The sequence below is a fragment of the Nelumbo nucifera genome, chromosome 1, assembly GCF_055504915.1.
Source record: "Nelumbo nucifera cultivar China Antique chromosome 1, China Antique-T2T, whole genome shotgun sequence".
NCBI classification, from domain to species: Eukaryota; Viridiplantae; Streptophyta; class Magnoliopsida; order Proteales; family Nelumbonaceae; genus Nelumbo; species Nelumbo nucifera.
In genome coordinates this window covers 120874253-120892402 of record NC_142649.1, presented here as the reverse complement: position 1 = coordinate 120892402, position 18150 = coordinate 120874253, and the positions used below count along the sequence as shown (strand labels likewise).

Sequence of the window (18150 nt, the reverse complement as noted above, 5' to 3'; positions counted from 1 at the left end):
ATCTGTGGCTAGGACCTCAAACTGGTTTTCGGCGAGCGGGAGGTCAAACTGAGAGTGCTGAGGCAACGCGGGCCTGACCGGCTGGAAGGTCCCCGACCTGCCTTTGGGCTGCGAGGCGGGGGTGACTGATCTCTCCTTCCTGCTATGGGACAAGACTTGGCTCTTGGAAGGATTCTGGGTTTGAGAGGCCTCTCCCCGGTGAGGACGTTCGCTCCGACAGGAGGGCTTGGCTTGCTTCATGGCCGGATGTCGAGGAGGGAGCGACTGTGGGCCTGAGGTAGTGGAGAAAATTGTTGTTGATACTGATACTGGGAAACCTGGTGTAGCACTTGCTGGTGATAGAGTTGAAACTGCTAGAACTGTTGCATTTGTGCTTGCATAGCTCGCATGCACTGCATCAGGTCTTCAAGCTGACTTTGGTTGGCCACCGGAGGGATGATGGAGGGTTCAGTGAAGGTTGTTCCGATCATGGAAGGAGGTGGAATGTTCACAGGTGCCACTGTCTGAGGCACATTCAGGTTGGGAACTCCGTCCGCAGAGAGGGGGATGGTGAACTGTCCAATGCACACAGTGGGAAGCTGGGGTTGCTCCTTAGAGGCGTTTCGGTTTGCACCTCATCCGGCATTACTGGAGGAAGCCATGGATGCTGAGTTCTAAGAGTTGCAGAGATTGGAGGAAGGATTTTTGAAGCGTTCCCACAGACGGCGTCAAATGATGCAGCGCGACCCGGGCACTCCTAGCTGGAGGACACCTGGCTCCTAGCTGGTGACGGATGGTACCTGAGAAGAGGAAGGTGAAGGATTCCCAGGGAGCTCACCCGGTGGGAATACTCTGATGCTTAAGTTAGAACTCTGAAAGAGCTGTAAGAAATGCAAAGAGAGTTAAGAGTGCAGGTAGCGCTAAATCAGTTCAATTCCAATTACCTTCGTCCCTTGGAAACCGAGGCCTTTAAATATAGATGTTCTTGTCAAATCGGGCGTAACCGCCACTGGCCCTCTGTCGCAGCCATTATTTTCCAAGACAAACATGCCATCACCTGTGAGAGACGTGGGTGCAGTCTGCTGGGCTGGCAGGGACTGCGCCGTCAGTTAGAAGACGTGGTGCAGTTTCATGGGTACGGTCTCGTCAGATAAGAAGCTTCTTGAAAACACCGCGTCGTTCAATAGCAAGCTGCCTTGTAGCGAGCTATCCCATAGCAAGCTGCCTTGTAGCGAGCTATCCCATAGCGAGCTGCCTTGTAGAGAGCTCCTGGAGGTATCTTGAGGTGGTTCCGCCTGAGGTTGCCTTTGGGGCAGTCCTCTTGCCTAAGTATTGAAGCGAGTTGATTCTCTCAGCCCGCGAGCTGGGATAGACTTGGCTTGGAGTATTCCCTATCAGCATACTGGGGTCCTTGAGCTCGTGCTGTAGCGAGCTCTTTCCTTGGCGAGCTGACCTGCGAAGACTTTAACGAGCTCGTTACTCAGTTGTAACCAAACTGTCATGCTGAGCTGTTGCTTATGTTGAGCCACATCCACGTGTCGCCTTCTTAGGAGGTCGGGTCAAATCATCCTCAATCAAGTAGGTTAGCTTTGAAACTCGTTTTCTCCTTGAAAATTTAAGACTCTTTGGTTTCCTTCTGGATTAGTGATTATGTGCCATGAAGCTTGATATGTATTTCTTCGTGTTTATGGATTAGGAAACTCTAATGACTTAGGGTTTCGAATTCGTCGACATGAACTACTATAGATGTTTTCTAGGAGATGTTAGTGATTTTGTGCCGTGAAGCTTGATATGTATTTCTTCGTTTTCTCCTTGCTTCCTGTGTAGAGATCTCCGTTTGGCAGAGCCTTCTCTACGTAGGCGCTCGCAGTGGCATCGGCGCCGGTTGTTGGAACTCCGAACACGGTACTGGTAATGGTGGTTATCGGTGCTACCCTTCTAGTACTAGCCTAAGATCGGCTCAAACTGACGACGAACGGTGGCGGAACCACCATGGCTGTAGTCGATGCTGCTACCTCGATCACTTCTTTGTTATCTTCTTCAGATTTCTTCTTTTGTTACCGTTGGCGCTACCGTTGTTTAGTTCTTTGTCAACCAATAAAGTTTCTCGCGTTTTCGATTTTCACCACTCAACTGCTCCTCTTGTGGCCGAGCTACAATGAGTTTATCCTCGACAAGGTCCAACAATATCAAGGAGGATACACTTCCTTATCCGGCTTACATCATTCACTTGCAATGAAACAGAGGAAATCAGAAAGAAGAAAGGGGAGGAGAGAAAGGGGAAGGGGAAGAAGAGAGATCGGGGGAGAGAGAGAGGACTTCAAAAGTCTGTCTCCACTGCAATAGCTACCGCTGCTACTGCTCCTGTATCTTGAGGTTGGAGAAGATGAACAGTGTTTTTCTCCCGATAGTTATTACAAGGGTAGTATGGGCATTAAAAAATATTGCAACTATGGATTTTAATGGAAGGCTAATGAAAGGGGGTTTTGTCTCACGGTCATAATATAGGGGGGTCTTTGTCGCAAAATAAAGTACAGGGGGTCTTTGTAATTTACCCTATATTTTTTATTCTTGCTTCAAAGTGTGAAAATTGCTCTCATCATCTTCTCGGATGATTGATTAAGCATTTATTGCCAGCTTTTCTAATCTCTCTAATCAGACTCGGTCTTACATCTATTGCCAGCTTGCTCCTATTCCACGGAGCCAAGTTAATATCCATACGAATTGGTCAAGCACTATGCATTGGTATTGCTACCATCTTCTACAATTGAATTTTTAGTGCCAAAACAGTATTTTTAGTGTTAATCGATGTATAGCTGATTGCCACACCGAATTGGGGGAGCACACAAATTGGTTATTTTCATTGAATGAAAATTTTCTAAGCCATTTTAACAAGAATCAAAATTGAGGGAGCAAACAAATAGAGGAAATCAAAGGTTCAAAACAGAACTCAGTACTGCATGCAATCGTCTAAGTTGTTTGCCGCAACTATACTTCAAGAGCTCGTCATAACCAGCTTGATATTGGATAAAAATTAGATGATATGTGAAGGGAGCTTTTGTCCTTTTGTATAACACTTAACATCAATTGATGTTTTGAACCAATTTGACACTTTTTGAAAGTTTGAATACTGTATTAATATGTTTAAAAGTTCATATATTAACTTGGCACTATTCCCAAAGTTTAGGGTACTAAAGTAGAAATTTGCCTTATTTTTATTCGGATTTGGGAATTTAAGAAAGGATAATTTGGTAATAAAACATTAATATTTTGTCCACAGTTTTTTTTAAACCTATCTGTTTTTTGTCAATTCAGCAAACCTTCTTAATTTTTTTTTTGCAAAAAGCCCTATTAATTATCATCGTACAATTTCATTAATTATTAGTTACTAAATAGTAATTAATAATTAATGAATTAATTATTATTAATTATTCATTAATAGTAATAATAATAATTATTATTAACTAATAAATATTAATGATTAATTATTAATTATTATTCATTAATATTATGTATCAATTATTATAACAATTTTTAATATTGTTTCTTTATTGAATATATAAACAAACAAGAATTCTCTTATATGGGGTTAAATTAGATATTTGGCATTTTTCAAATTTCAGAATAACATTCTATCTTTAAAAATTTACCAATACCAATATATCTCTTAATATAATTATTGCAATTTTAGATGTTAGAACAAAAGAATAAACCCTTTTTTAAAGTAAAAGACTTAACAAAAAATAAAATGTGGCCTTAAAGTCTCATTTTAGAACCACTCAAGTCGCTGATATTTTATTTTGGTAAGAGAAATCCCACATGATTAGATTGACTTTTCATCATTGTTCCAAAAATTTATTTACTCTTGGTAGAAACTAGGAAGATTAAAAATCATTCTAGAACCACTCAAGTCCCCAGTGCTACCATCGGCATGATTGGATTGATTTTTCATCTGGGTTCCAAAAATTTACCGCCCCAACCCCAGCTGCCCACTTGAAGAATTATTTCTGACGAGGACCACCTCCTCTACCTAATAAAGCCTACCATGTCTCAGTTCAACTGTTTGATCTAGTCAAGGGGTTAGCATGGCCGACCCGAATTTAAAAGTATAAAACAGGACCAGCGACATTAACGGGGACAAAAGAAAAGTTATAATCTGAAAATGCGATATTTTAGGTAAATTAGAAAAGTAAATGAGGTCATTTGAATAAGTTTGGGATGGAAAAAATACTAGAATTTGATCGGTTGTTGGTAGATTGGGAGAATTTTAACCTTGAAATAAACAAGTTATAAGACTAAAGGCTGGTGGGTGAGACCATTGATTTGCCAGCAGTGTCCTAGTTAACTAATCACGAACCAGCAAGAGTATATAAGAAAACATGATATATGACAACTTTTATTCGTAGTTCTTCAGAAAAGGCCGAGGTTGAGTGCAAACAAGAAAACAAGAAAAGAAAAGAGAGGATTGAATGCGTACAGGAGGGAGTGATGAGTTAAGACAAATGAGACGTCAGTGCGTCCAAAGGAGACTCCGAATGGTCAAGTTGGCCGCTCGTTACACCACCAATGGGCTGGTGGTGGGTGGGTCACATGGGCTTTGGTTAATGTCTCAAAAGATAAAAGCCTCGTAATTAATTTTCTTTTTTCCTTTCCGTATACAAACAAAGCGTAAGGCTGTAAGGTAAGAGAACAGTGTTCACCGTCCACTGTTTATAGAGAGAGAGAAAGAGAATCTGAAGGTGGTCGCTAAAAACCAGAGACAAGGGGCATAACTAAATAACAACAATCACCCTCACGCCACTAAGAAAAGGAAATGTTGTTGGGCATAGCAAGGCCCAATAACTTTTGTTGCACTAGAAGATAAAAAATATATAAATAAAGGGGGGTGTCCCCATGGCCTGTCTCGGCAGCCCATGTCGAGAGAGCGTGACAAACCCGTGCTTTGGCTGCGACCATGGAAGAATTTGTTCCCAAGTTTTTTTATTTTCTTCTTCTAACCTTGGATTCTTTTCTTTACTTGGCAAAAGATATCCCTACATTTTGGTGCTAATTACGAGCTTTACCGAAATGTGTTTATCTTCCTTCTGGAAAAGACGAGCTTGGTTCTCATGGAATGAACAAACAACCAAAACACCGGGCTCCTGTCTACAGCTTGATGTGGAAAGCACATCAACTGCCATGCTCCCATTGATATACGGATCTCTCAGAGTATGGCTTTTTATATATTTTTGTCATTACAATTTCAAGTAGACACTGATTATTGGGCCGCAACTTCATATGATGCCACGAGTGTCTATTTATAAAACTGGTTTTGTGAAATTGATGGCAATTCCAGTCATTGGGCCAAATGGTTGATCCAGATTCCAGACCCATGAGCCTGCAATTTAACTTAAAAAGATCGATCATACCCCTTTTTGTGGATGATGCAGAGATACAATATTTATTCATTCCCTATTTGTACTTTGTAGAGCCCATTTTGCTTCCTTTTTTAATCAATTTCCCAGCCCCAAAAGGAAATCGAAGAAATTCTTCCATGAATCAACAGTAGTGCCCAACTGCCTTTGTTTGCTACTAAGGACATCTAATAAAACATCACCTTCGCCCTATAACATCGAAATACAAGAATTTCTTGGCATCTTGCTACATCAAGGTTGCAAATAAAACGATACCAAAACAAACTACCAAGGGGGTGCCTATTTTTGAATTGTTTATCAGTACAACCATGTTTTTCACTGTGGTTGTGATGGAACAATAAAGGGAAACATCAAATTAACTAGAGCAAGTTATCCTCACAAACTCACAAGTTCTTGATATTTTTTACCCACATTCAGACAATCCAGGCATTACAAACCCTTGGGCCATGTTTGTTTTGAAGGAAAAGATAGGAAAAATAGGGTAATCTATACACTTTCAAACCAAACATAGCCTTAAGTTTATTATTGATTTTTATTATAGAAAATTAGAAATATAAAATTTTATTACAAGCCCTATTAGTGGTGCGGTCGGTTCTGGGCCTCCTACATACGGACCAGGTATCTAGCCCAGACCCGACTCGGTGACAGATCACGGGCATAAAGAGCGACAAGGGCGGTGAAATTTAACACATGGCCGATCCAAGGTGGACAGTGTGGATCAACGACGTGATTTCCTCCAATTGATCAGTTGAGAAGTATTTCTCACTTTCTAAGGCACTATGTCAAAATCTAAAAGAATGGATGGATCAAATCACTGATCAGAAAAATCAGCGTACGTGAGAGTAGATGATGATCCTCGGCACAGCTTGCAAATTACACCAATCTGCACAAAAAGAGAATAAGGAGAAATTAATGCTGTAAAGCAAACACAGCCTAAGATAGAGCCAAAGAAAGGAGGTGGGTGGGGGGTAAATTGGATATTTTACTAAAGAACCGAAAAGCATTTATTTCTCTTGTCGTCATCGTAAAAACAAAGTAATAGGGGCTTGGGGCGCCCTCGTAATTTTATCAAATGTGAGTCCTAAATATACTTATAATTCCACCCAGCTGAAAATAATTACCGAGAGCAGGGGTCACCTCCGCACCTGCTCTCCTTTCTCAGACGGACCTCATCATCGTCGTCAAATCTCAATTTTCACACGGAGTCCGCCTGCAGAGAGGGCAGGGCTAAAGAGGAGACTTGAAGAGTTGTGTTCTGAGATCGCAAGTTTCATCTGGGGGTGGCTGTGAATCGAAGATGAAGCGAGCACCCAACACCGACGAAGATCCAACGATCGATGGTGATAAAACGAAGAAGCAGAAGCGCGAAGAAGAAGAAGAAGTTGGGGAGAAGGTGAATCAGGAGACTGGGTTTGTGCATCTCGACGAGGATCTTCTCTTCGAGGTGCTGAAGCACGTTGATGCACGCTCGCTGGCAATTGCTTCTTGCGTTAACAAACAGTGGAACAAAACGGCCAAGGATGAGCGATTGTGGGAGATGGTTTGCACCCGACACTGGGCCAACATCGGCTGTGGCAATCAGCAGCTGCGCTCCGTCGTCCTTGCCCTCGGAGGGTTTCGTCGCCTTCATTCTCACTGCCTCTGGCCTCTATTAAAGCCACCCCCTTCATTGCTGCATACTCCGTCTCCACCAGTGCCGTCATCGTCATCGTCTTCTCCCTCTCTCTCGTCTTCATTTTCGGCTCCAATCATTCCACCGAAGACACCGGTTCATTGGGGGAAAGACGAGGTTCAGCTTTCCCTCTCTCTTCTATCGATTCGCTACTTCGAGAAGATGAACGTTAACAACAGAGGCAGATAATTTGTGTACTCCCATCGCCTTTTCTTTTCTTTTTTTTTTTTTTTACCTAAATTTCATCTTTTTTATTTTCTCTTTGTTATTGGATTTCTTATGGGTCTTTTCTTCTTTTATATATGAATAGATCTGCACTGTAAGTTTGCCTGTAGTCTTTATAATGTGATCGTTTTCTTGGGTTCTAATATGAACTTGCAAGGATCTAAGTAAGGGGATGTTGATTGTGAAATGAAAATTATTTGCTTTTGGGTGTTTGTATCATCTATCATCAGACCTATGAGTGGTTTGCAAAATAAATCGAACACAAGCTGTGCGTGTGGATTGGTAGTTTGGATTTTGATTTCCATTTCATCCCTGGTGTGAATGGGTATTGGGACTGACTGGTGTGAAGAGATTAGAGGATAGGGTTTTTGCTGCCAGATAACAGTCCAAAGTCTCTGCTTTACAAACGTATACACTGTGCCTCCCCTTCCCCAGATTGGTGTATTTGGTGTCTGGGTGCGTGGTACTGGAATCGACACAAACGGACAGAACCAAAGGTGGGAGTTGTACAGTTGTACTTATATGCCTGCTAGAGGCCAAGCCTCTCCCACCCCCCAACTGTAATATTTGGATTTCTATTTGCAAAGATGCATTCCCTATTGTCTTGTTCTAGACAAGATCCAGAGAGAAAGAAAGCAAGCACTCTCTCTAGTCTCTACCAATTAAATTAGCTTGGTCTTAGATTCCCTCATTTTTGAAAAGTAGAAGAAACGACATAGAAATTAAAGTTGATTGTAGGCATGAATACAGAATACCAATGTCCATGTGTAGCTTCAGATTGAGAGGATTAGATGCATGTGATATGAATTTATGATACTCGTCCGCTCTGACTAGTAGTGGACTGAAATCTAATCTAAAATAGCTCATCAAATGGAGACGGGAATTGAGGAGATGGGCTTCTATCAGGGCAAACCTGTGCCCACTCCGTTTTAACAGCCTTCTACAATGGCCAAAGCCATAGATAGCAGCTACACGGAAGGGTGGAACCATTGACCTGAAAGATGAAGGATAATGAGATCAGATAATTCACTCCTCGCTGTCTTGCCAATTTTTATCAATTGAAAATTTGGGATAGATGGCATCGAAGTTTTGGATGACCATCTCGCCATCCCCAAATCTCACAGCGCAGGTGGCATATTATTTGGTGTAAATGGGGCAATTACATCCCATAAAAATCAGCTAAGAGCCTTGGGCTAGAACTGTGAATCACGGCCATTTGTTGTATGGTTGCGGCCCCACCTTGAATTTCATGAGGTGAGGTGACCTTTAAGGTGAGGACCGTGAGGCCGCACCGCCAGAGCAAATTTCGAAGGCTGTGATCTCATCATAGATACAACGACAGCACAATAGCCTGCGTGTGGGATCCACGTGTGTAGAGTTGATGTCATTTATGATGAATTCTCAGATTGAGCCAATTTTTATAGGGGTAATTTTGTAAAAATGCGCATCCTGTGAACTCACCGCACGCGTGAACTCGCCAAAAAGAATGGACCACGACGACATTTTGAATCAATAGTAAAACTGAATACAAAAGGACGTAAAAACGAACCGGTCAGGGGTCCGGTTATCGGTTTTTATGGTCCGGCCGTTCGACAGCCTATTCTGACAAAAAAATAAATAAAATTAAATAAAATTAAAAAAATTGGAAAACAGTTAAAACTGTTCGAATGGTTAGTCGGCCGATTCAGCGGTTTACTAACAAAAATCAACAGTTTTGGGGGAAAAGCGGGTTAGGGGGAAAACGGAACTGGTCCTTGGTTTTTCTGGTCCGGTCCGGTTTTGAAAACTATGGTAAAAACCTTAAACTCACTTCTTTCAAGGGATTTCATTCGAACTACCTCCTATTTCCTCCTCTCCTCTTAGTCCTAATCATCCCACCGGCCATCTCACTATAACATCGGCATCCATAAACATGGGATCCATACGCACCGTCAAGAATTTCGACGGTAAGCATAGAAAGGCACTCTGTAGTCATCCCAACTATTCTTCTTCTTCTTTTTCTTCTTCCTCTTCTTCTTCCGAACCTTATATTGTTGTTGTTCTTCTCTTCTTAATAGATCGAAGAATCATTTCTCCTCGTACTAGCGGTAATTGGTCATCAGATCATAGGGGTGAGCATTCGGTTTATTCGGTTTGATTTTTTTTTTAAAACTGAATTAAAAAGTTGAAAACCGAACCGAAACTGATGAAGGGAAATTTGGCCCGACCTCACAATCACCTGACATGTGGCAAAAGCGAACAACTCGGGACAGCGGAGCACCCAAAACGAGCACCAAAAGTAACGGTCCAAGCTCACTACCGAGCCCGAACTCTAGACCGCTCTACTAGGAGCCCGAGCTCCCTACCAAGAGTTCGAGCTCCCTACTGGGAGTCCGAGCTCCCTATTAAGAGTCCGAGCTCCCTACTAAGAACCCGAGCTCCCTACTGAGAACCCGAGCTCCCTGCAAGGAGCACGAACTATATTGGGCCCCAAGCCTCACAAAGCTGTGACCTGAGCTGGCCCATGGCAGCTCGGAACACTCCCCAAACCGAACTCAAGACATCTCGCTCGCCACTCCAACACTTCGCTTCCGAAACACCAGGCTGACCAAACGTACCTGACACCAAGGACGTCCGTATCCAAGGGCGACACACCTGACTGATTTGGGATCTGACGCCTGACAGCCGCACTTCAAATGGCCTCCTGCTACCGCCACCTGCCGCCATCGTTACTAGCCGCAGAGACGGCTCCGACAAAAGGAGCAGTGGCGGTTCTGTCCGGCCAGAGGAAATGACATCCGAATTGGTAGGAGTTCAGAAGTAATCATGCCCGATCTGACGGAAGCCTGGAAGTGAGTGCGCGAGGTGGTTATAAAAGGCTCCTACCCCCCAAGAACGAGGTATGATAACTTTTGCGCTATCTGGTCTATCTTGCCTTTGAAAGACTCTAACTTGAGCTTCGGAGCCCTTACGCCGAGTTCTCCCCGGAGCTTCTCTTCTCCTTCCGTTTCAGGTCCTTGCCACTCAATTCAGTGGCAAGATCGTTGACAGCTAAGATCGGCCGGATTGTGCATCATCAATTGGCGCCGTCTGTGGGAACACTTCAAAAGGCCTCCCTCCAAAACTCTCATACCCCTTTCTTCTTCTTTGAAAAACTCAATACTCATGGCCTCTTCCAGCAACGCCGGACGCGGCACAGAGACAAACACCACCGGGGAACAGCCTCAAGTTCCCGTGGTGTGTGTTGGGCAGTTCACCATCCCCCTCTCGGTGGACGGAATTCCCAATCTGAATACGCCACAAGCAGTGGCGCCTGTAAACCTACCTGCCACAAACATCCCCCTTCCTCTCCCCATCGAGACTACCTTCACTGAACCAACCACCGTCCCCCTGGCAGCTAGCCAAAATCGGTTGGACGACCTAATGCAGTGCATGCGGGCAATGCAAGCCCAGATGCAACAATTCCAGCAACACTAGCTTCACCAGCACCAAGTGTTGCACAACCTCTCCCAGTATCACTATCAACAGCAGTTCCCCCAACTGCCACCGAACCAACCACTACTTCCACCTCGCCACCCTGCTCCGAAGCCGGTCAAGGCCTCTCCGCAGGATGGGTGCCTCCACCAAGGAAAGGCCTCCAGGCCCCAGAACCCCCCAAACAGCCAGGCCTCGTCCCCAGGCCGGAGAGAGAGAAAAGTCATCCCCGCCTCGCAGCTCGCAGGCGGGTCGGGAACCTCGCCCGCAAGATCGGCACCTCGGGGCTCCAAACCGGAGTTCCCACTCATGGAAAACCGATTCGGCGTACTGGTAGCAGCGGACTACCAGCACTCCGGGCCCATCGAGCTCGGCAACACGGAGGCCAGCAGCACCAGTACAAGGCCCACTCAGCAGCGAAGGCGCCGTCGAGGTCGACGAACCGCCACCCGCATCCTGCTAGAGCTCAGAGTCAAAGGCGAGACGAGCTCGGACGAGGTAGGAGTTGCCCCGATTCTCTCGGTTCCTTCCGCCCTCGCATTAGAACTCCTGGCAGTCCCCTTGCCTAGAGATTTCAAGCTCCCACCTCTAGACAAGTATGACGGGTCCTTTGACCCCAACGACCACGTTGACGCTTTCCAGTCCCAAATGCACCTCGCCAGAGCCAGCGAGTCATGCATGTGCGTGGCTTTCACCACCACCCTCAAGGGGGTAGCCCGCACTTGGTACAGGAACCTGGCCCCCGGGTCTATAAAGTGTTGGGCTCAGTTCGTGCAGGTCTTCACTGCACACTTTGTCACCAGCAAACGGTGCCCCAGAGCAGAGGAAAGCATCTTCGGGGTAGTCCAAAGGGAAGGAGAACCCATACGGGGCTACATCAAACGATTCAATGAAGCATGCTTACAGATACCGCGGTTAGACCCCGCGGTGCAGCTCGCCGCAGCAAAAAGAGGGGTGACGCACAAGGAGTTCAAATGGCACATGGTAGCTAACCAGCCCGCGACCGTGGCCGAGTTCCTCAAGCTCGTGGACAAGTTCATGAGGACGGAGGAGGAAATCAACCAACGAACCGAGGGCGAAAACGAGAAAAGAAAGAGGGATGGCGAGCCCTCTAACTCAGCTGACCGAAAAAACCCGGCCCGGAACCCAAAACCGAACCAGTCGTTCCGAGCTCCCCTGCCAGTTCGGACGGATTACACGCCACTGAACACGAGGCGGACCGAGATCTTAATGACTATTAAGGATGCCCCGTACGTAAAATGACCACCTCGCCTAAAGGGAAATCCGAACGAAAGAAACAAGAATTTGTATTGTAGTTTCCATAGGGACCATGGTCACAGTACCGAGCAGTGCAATAACCTCCGAAACGAAATAGAGGGGCTCATCCGTCGCGGATACTTAAGAAACTTTGTACAGTACAACAATAATAGCAATAAAGCGGATCGGCCAGGCGAGCACGAAAAGGACACCCCCGAAACTAGCAGTAGGTCTGCCGAACTGATGCAGGGACAGCCTCCGGCAGAGAGGCCAATTCGGGGAACCATCCATGTAATTGTGGGAGGTTCGGTGGTAGCGGGGTGTACATCGGCGGCAGCCCGGACTTCAGTTCGCGAAGCGGTCCTCGAGGAGCGGAACCCTCCAAAAAGGCCAAAGACCGAAGAGCCAATCCTCCAAAAAGGCGCGAGGAGTTTGCTACCCTCACGATGACGCGCTTGTCATTAAACTAAGGATCAGCGACTTCGAGGTTAGACGCATACTCGTAGATTCGGGCAGCTCGGCGGACATCCTCTTCAAATCAGCGTTTGATCGGCTACAGCTGTCGAGGAGCGAACTAACGCTCGCGAATACTCCCCTGGTAGGCTTCAGCGGAGAGGAAGTCAGGCCCCTCGGAAAAATAACGGTACCTGTGGAAGTCGGCACGTGGCCTTGCGCGGTCGGACTCAACCACGACTTCCTGGTGGTCGCGACCCCCTCCCCATACAATGCCATAATAGGGCGGCCAATCACGCATATCCTGCGGGCGGTGGTCTCCACCTACTATTTGGCCATGAAGTTCCCTACGGACTTCGGTGTGGGGGTAGCGCGGGGCAACCAACACGAGTCCCGCAAGTGCTACGTTGCCGCCCTAAAGGGAAAGACCAAGGCAGCCGGCGACCTCGATCTGGAGCGGCCCACGGAACAAAGCGAAGAACGAGCCTCGTCCACAGAGAAAACAGTGGCGATCCCAACCTCGCCTACGGACCCAGCTCGCACACTCCAGATCGGTGCTTCCATTGAAGAACCCCTACGGACCGAACTGGTAAGTTTTTTACTTCAAAATTTAGATATTTTTGCATGGTCTGCGGCCAATATGCCCGGTATTGACCCTGGCCTTATAACTCACAAACTTAACACTGACCCTTTAGTCAGACCCGTTAGACAGAAGAAACGGAACTTAGCCCCAGAGCGTTGGAAGGCGGTCAACGAGGAAGTCGAGAAGCTCCTCGAGGCAGACTTCATAAGGGAAGTCCATTACCCGAGCTGGGTGGCCAACCCTGTGCTAGTGAAAAAGACGAATGGCAAGTGGCGCATGTGCGTCGACTACACCGACCTGAACCGAGCTTGCCCGAAAGACTGCTTCCCCCTCCCTAGGATCGACCGCCTAGTGGACGCGACCTCGGGACAAGAGTTACTAAGCTTCCTAGATGCCTACTCAGGCTACAACCAAATCTGGATGGACCAGTCCGACGAGGAAAAAACCAGCTTCATAACCGAGTTCGGTCTATACTGTTACAAGGTCATGCCCTTCGGGTTAAAAAATGCTGGGGCAACATTCCAAAGACTTGTAAATAGGCTGTTTCGGCCCCTGATTGGAACAAAGATAGAGTGTTATGTAGACGACATGGTCGTCAAGACAAGGTTTTCGCAAGAACTAATAAAAGACTTGGACTCTGTCTTCCAAATCCTGCGTCAGTTTAGCATGAAGTTGAACCCCAACAAATGCGTGTTTGGCGTCACCTCGGGCAAATTCCTAGGCTACGTTGTCAATCGGCGCGGTATCGAGGCCAACCCGGACAAGATAAAAGCCATCCTAGATATGAGACCACCTCGGAAAATAAAAGAAGTTCAGAGGCTAAACGGCCGCATAGCCGCTCTAAGCCGCTTCATGTCCAAGTCGGCAGATCACTGCCTACCCTTCTTCAAAGCAATCAAAGGCAAAGGGTTCGAGTGGACCCAAGATTGTCAGCTCGCGTTTGACGAGCTAAAAGGTTACCTTGCCAGTGTGCCAACCTTAGCTCAGCCCGAGGAAGGTGAAGTCTTAGAACTGTACCTCTCGGCTAGCGATGAGGTGGTCAGTTCGGTACTAGTAAAGGAAGCAGACCGGGTCCAACGACCCATATATTATGTTAGTAAAATCTTGCAGGGAGCAGAGACAAGGTACCCGTAGATAGAAAAGTTGGCGTATGCACTGGTGGTAGCAGCACGGAAACTCCACCCATACTTCCAGGCTCACACCGTCATCGTCTTGACTGACAAACCTCTGAGACAAGTTTTACTCAAACCCGAGGTTTCCGGCCGACTGACGAAGTGGGCCATCGAACTCAGCGAGTACGATCTCCAGTACAAGCCAAGAACTGCCATTAAGGCCCAAGCTTTGGCAGATTTTATCGCAGAATGCACGTTTAGCCTCGAAGCCCCTGAGCCGGTCGAGCCCGAGATCCCCAGTTCGGGCGAACTCGGAGCTCCCAAGCCAAACGAGTCCGAACCCCGTGAAGTAGCAGCCACTGTGGCATCCCTCCTGGTTAGACCTAGCGCGAATTGGGATGAGGAGCCCTGGATCCTTCACGTAGATGGCTCCTCGAACCAACAAGGCAGCGGGGCTGGAATAGTGCTACGCGGCCCGAGCGGAACAAAACTGGAATAGTTTGCGGCATCCAACAACGAGGCGAAGTACGAGGCACTGATAGCCGGGCTAAACCTAGCGCACAAGGTTGAAGCAAAGCACATGGTTATCTGAGTGATTCCCAGCTCGTGGTCAACCAAGTCACAGGCGAATATGAAGCACGCGAGCTCACAATGATTGCATATTTGGCAAAAGTAAAGGAGGCTCTGCTCAACTTCCAGTCACACTTCATCAAGCAAATCCCGAGGTCAGAGAATGCTGAGGCCGACGCCCTGTCCCGACTAGCTAGCACGAGCCACAACGCCAGGAGAACCATGTACGTAGAGGACTTACCTCGGCCCAGCATTCTCGGTGGGGCAGAAGAGGTCGCTCCCGTCACTGAAGCAGAGCCGAGCTGGATCGACCCACTTGCGAGCTTCCTGCTAGACGGAACCCTCCCCGCGGACCGCAACGCAGCCAAGAGGGTGCAGCGCCAGGCAGCCAAATACGTCATGATAGACGAACGGTTGTACCGACGATCCTACACGCTCCCCTACCTGCGATGCTTGCGCCCAGCTGAAGCCGAGCTGGTACTCCGCGACACCCATGAAGGCTTGTGTGGCGGACACCTGAGGGGCAGAGCCCTCGCCCAAAAAGCGTTTCGACAAGGATACTACTGGCCAACGATGAAGACAGAGGCAATCGAGCTCGTCAGAAAATGCGACAAGTGTCAGAAGCATGCCAGCATCCACCATCAGCCCGCTGCCGACCTCAAATACCTCACCAGCCCATGGCCCTTCGCCCAATGGGGCATCGATCTCCTGGGGCCATTCCCACCAGCGACAGGCGGGAGAAAATTCCTAGTTGTAGCAGTAGATTACTTCACAAAATGGATAGAAGCTGAACCCCTGGCAATAGTTATAGCCCGAAACATACAAGACTTCTTTTGGAAGAACATTGTATGTCGTTTCGGGCTACCTCGGGTACTGATCTCCGACAACGGCAAACAGTTCAAAGATATCAAGTTCCAAGAATGGTGCCAAAGTATGGGAATTAGTCAGAACTTCACGTCGGTCGCACACCCGCAAGCAAATGGCCAAACAGAAGTAATGAACAGAGCCATCCTCCGCGGACTGAAAGCACGATTAGACCAAGCCAAACGTTTGTGGGCAGACGAACTACCAAGTGTTCTATGGGTTCATCGAACCACGAAAAAAACCGCCACAGGAGAGACCCCCTTCAACCTCACCTACAGCACCGAGGCGGTGATCCCGGCGGAAATCGAAGTAACTACGTTGCGACTAGAAGCGTACGACGAACAGACAAACGAGGGTGAGTTACGCACCAACCTTGACCTACTGGACGAAGTGAGAGACCTCGCGCACATCCGAACTGCGGCTTACCAACAAAAGGTAGCTCGGTATTATAACGCGCGAGTAAAGAAGAGGAACTTCCGCGTCGGCGACCTGGTTCTCCGTAAGGTCATGGTGCCCGAACCCGGTGTAGGGAAACTTGGACCAAACTGGGAAGGACCCTACAGAGTAATGAAAGCACTCGGTGGGGGAGCATACGAGCTTGGAACCTTAGAAGGAAAACAAGTACCCCGAGCATGGAACATCGTCAACTTAAGAAGATACTACCTATAAACCACCAAGGCAAGTACCCCGAAGCCTAGGTAGAAAACGAACTGAAGGACCGAAATGGTCAGTTCGGCAAAAAACGCAGCTCGAAGACAGGACAACCAACACTTGAACAAAAAGCCATTTCATTTCAGATAGATGTGTACAAAAAAAAAAGCCATTACAAGCCAGGGGCTACTTCATCATTATCAGAAGCCACTTCGACAACACCCGAAGGACCTGCCTCCCCTTCGGAGTCCGGTTCGGCATCCGCAGCATTAGCCATCTCTTGAGTAATGCGCGAAGTGGATATGGCGCTGGTATCAAGCTCGGGGTACGTATTCCGGATCATCCACCAGCTTAGCTTGAAACCCCTCCTATAGGAGTCCACCATCAGATCATCGAAATCTGGCGAAGCAATATAATCACTGACAGCTTTCTTCTTCGCGTCTTCAATGCCTTGAGAGAAGATCTGAGTCCTCTCCCTGATATCCTCCTGAAGATACTCGACCTGGTGCTGCAGGTCCAGCTTCAATTCCGCCATATGCTTCACCACCACTCCCATGGCCTCGGCATCTCTCTGAGACCTCGCCTGCCTAGACCGCGTGAAGCGAGCAACAGCCTCAGCAGCACGAGCAGCCTCCTCGGCAGCTCGCGTCTGCCTCGAGCATCTCTCCACCTGGTTCGCTAAGGCATGAATAAAAGAGTTCACCTATCAAAGGAAAATGGGATCAAAGGAACGAATAGAAGAATAAATGCTGAAGACTCTAAAGAAGGGAGCACTTACCACCATAGCATGAGTAACGGCACGGCAGGCCACTTGGTGCAGAGGGAGCTCGGTTCACGCCGCAACTTCCTCGGGAAACATGGCCTCCTTACTCCGTTGAAGTGCATGAACAGGCGACAGCACGCTCTTGAAGTCCCCCGGGGCCTCCGAGCCCGACGGCCCAGCTCGCGTATGGGCAGACTCGGAGTAAGCGGGAGCCCCTGTGTGTGTGGTTTCGGCATAAGGAGCCCCCGCCGGCTCCTGCGTAGATGGAACCATCTCGGGCTCCTCCGCCGGATAGTCCGGCACCTCGGGCTCCGCACCTTGGGGTGGTTCGGCGCGAGCTCGCTTAGCCACCCGTTTTCTCCTCTTCATGCCCTGGAACAAGTGCCCACCTCGGGTCCCTCGAGAGTCCATCGTACCTACGAAAAGGAGTTCGGCATCAGTAAGACACATAAAAGAAGAGCAAGACAGGATCGCTAGGGAAAGAACCTACCCGAACTCAGGTCTGCAGCAATAAGCTTGGCCTCCGTCAGATACCGTTGACACTCCAGCCCAAGCCACGCCCATTGCCGGAGGCCCTTCGCTCTCCTTATCGAGTGTGATGCCGGAGTCGGGAGCGGCCATCCCCTAGCCGGTCTGAAACGGCCACCCCAGCGCACTTCGCACCCCGAAATAGTCCCGCTTCCACGCCAGGACCTTATTAGGGAGTCCGTGTAAGAGCTTGAAGCCTGGGCGAGGAGACAGGTTGTATGCCCGCCTACGCCCAGGAAGGGGACCCGCTTGCTTTTTCAGCATTAAAATAGAGGAGAAAATCTCTAGATCCAAAGGAAAGTTCTCGTCACAAAATAAGGAGATCGTCCCCACTAAATTCCTAATGGAGTTCGGGTGAAGCTGGCCGACCGTCACACCGAAGTGGTTTAGAACCTCAACGAGAAGAGGATGAAAAGGCAGTCGCAGCCCCGCAACAAGCTATTCCCGGAAAATCACGATCTCATCAGGATCATGTTCCCAAGGGAAGCTACCCGTAGGGATGAAGTAGGCGTGCTCCCCGGGCAAGTCGTAGTAGTCTATGAGGGAATGAAGTCCCTCAGGCGTCATAGTCGAAGGGCCGAACTGATCTACAACCCGGCCACGACGGGAGGTGGACGCCGACCTAC

The 18150-nt window shown here is 47.9% G+C and overlaps 1 protein-coding gene across 1 annotated transcript; it reads left to right on the top strand.

The window, feature by feature from the left end:
- Window positions 1–6498: 6498 nt before the first annotated feature.
- LOC104590528 (F-box protein GID2-like) lies at window positions 6499–7506 on the top strand. Its single transcript, XM_010249239.3, has one exon. The coding sequence runs from the start codon at window positions 6691–6693 to the stop codon at window positions 7252–7254; it is 564 nt and encodes a 187-aa protein (XP_010247541.1). The 5' UTR covers window positions 6499–6690; the 3' UTR covers window positions 7255–7506.
- The last annotated feature ends 10644 nt before the right edge of the window (window positions 7507–18150 follow it).

Coding starts and splice junctions, on each gene's coding strand:
- LOC104590528 (XM_010249239.3), top strand. CDS start 6,691: ATGAAGCGAGCACCCAACACCGACGAAGATCCAACGATCGATGGTGAT.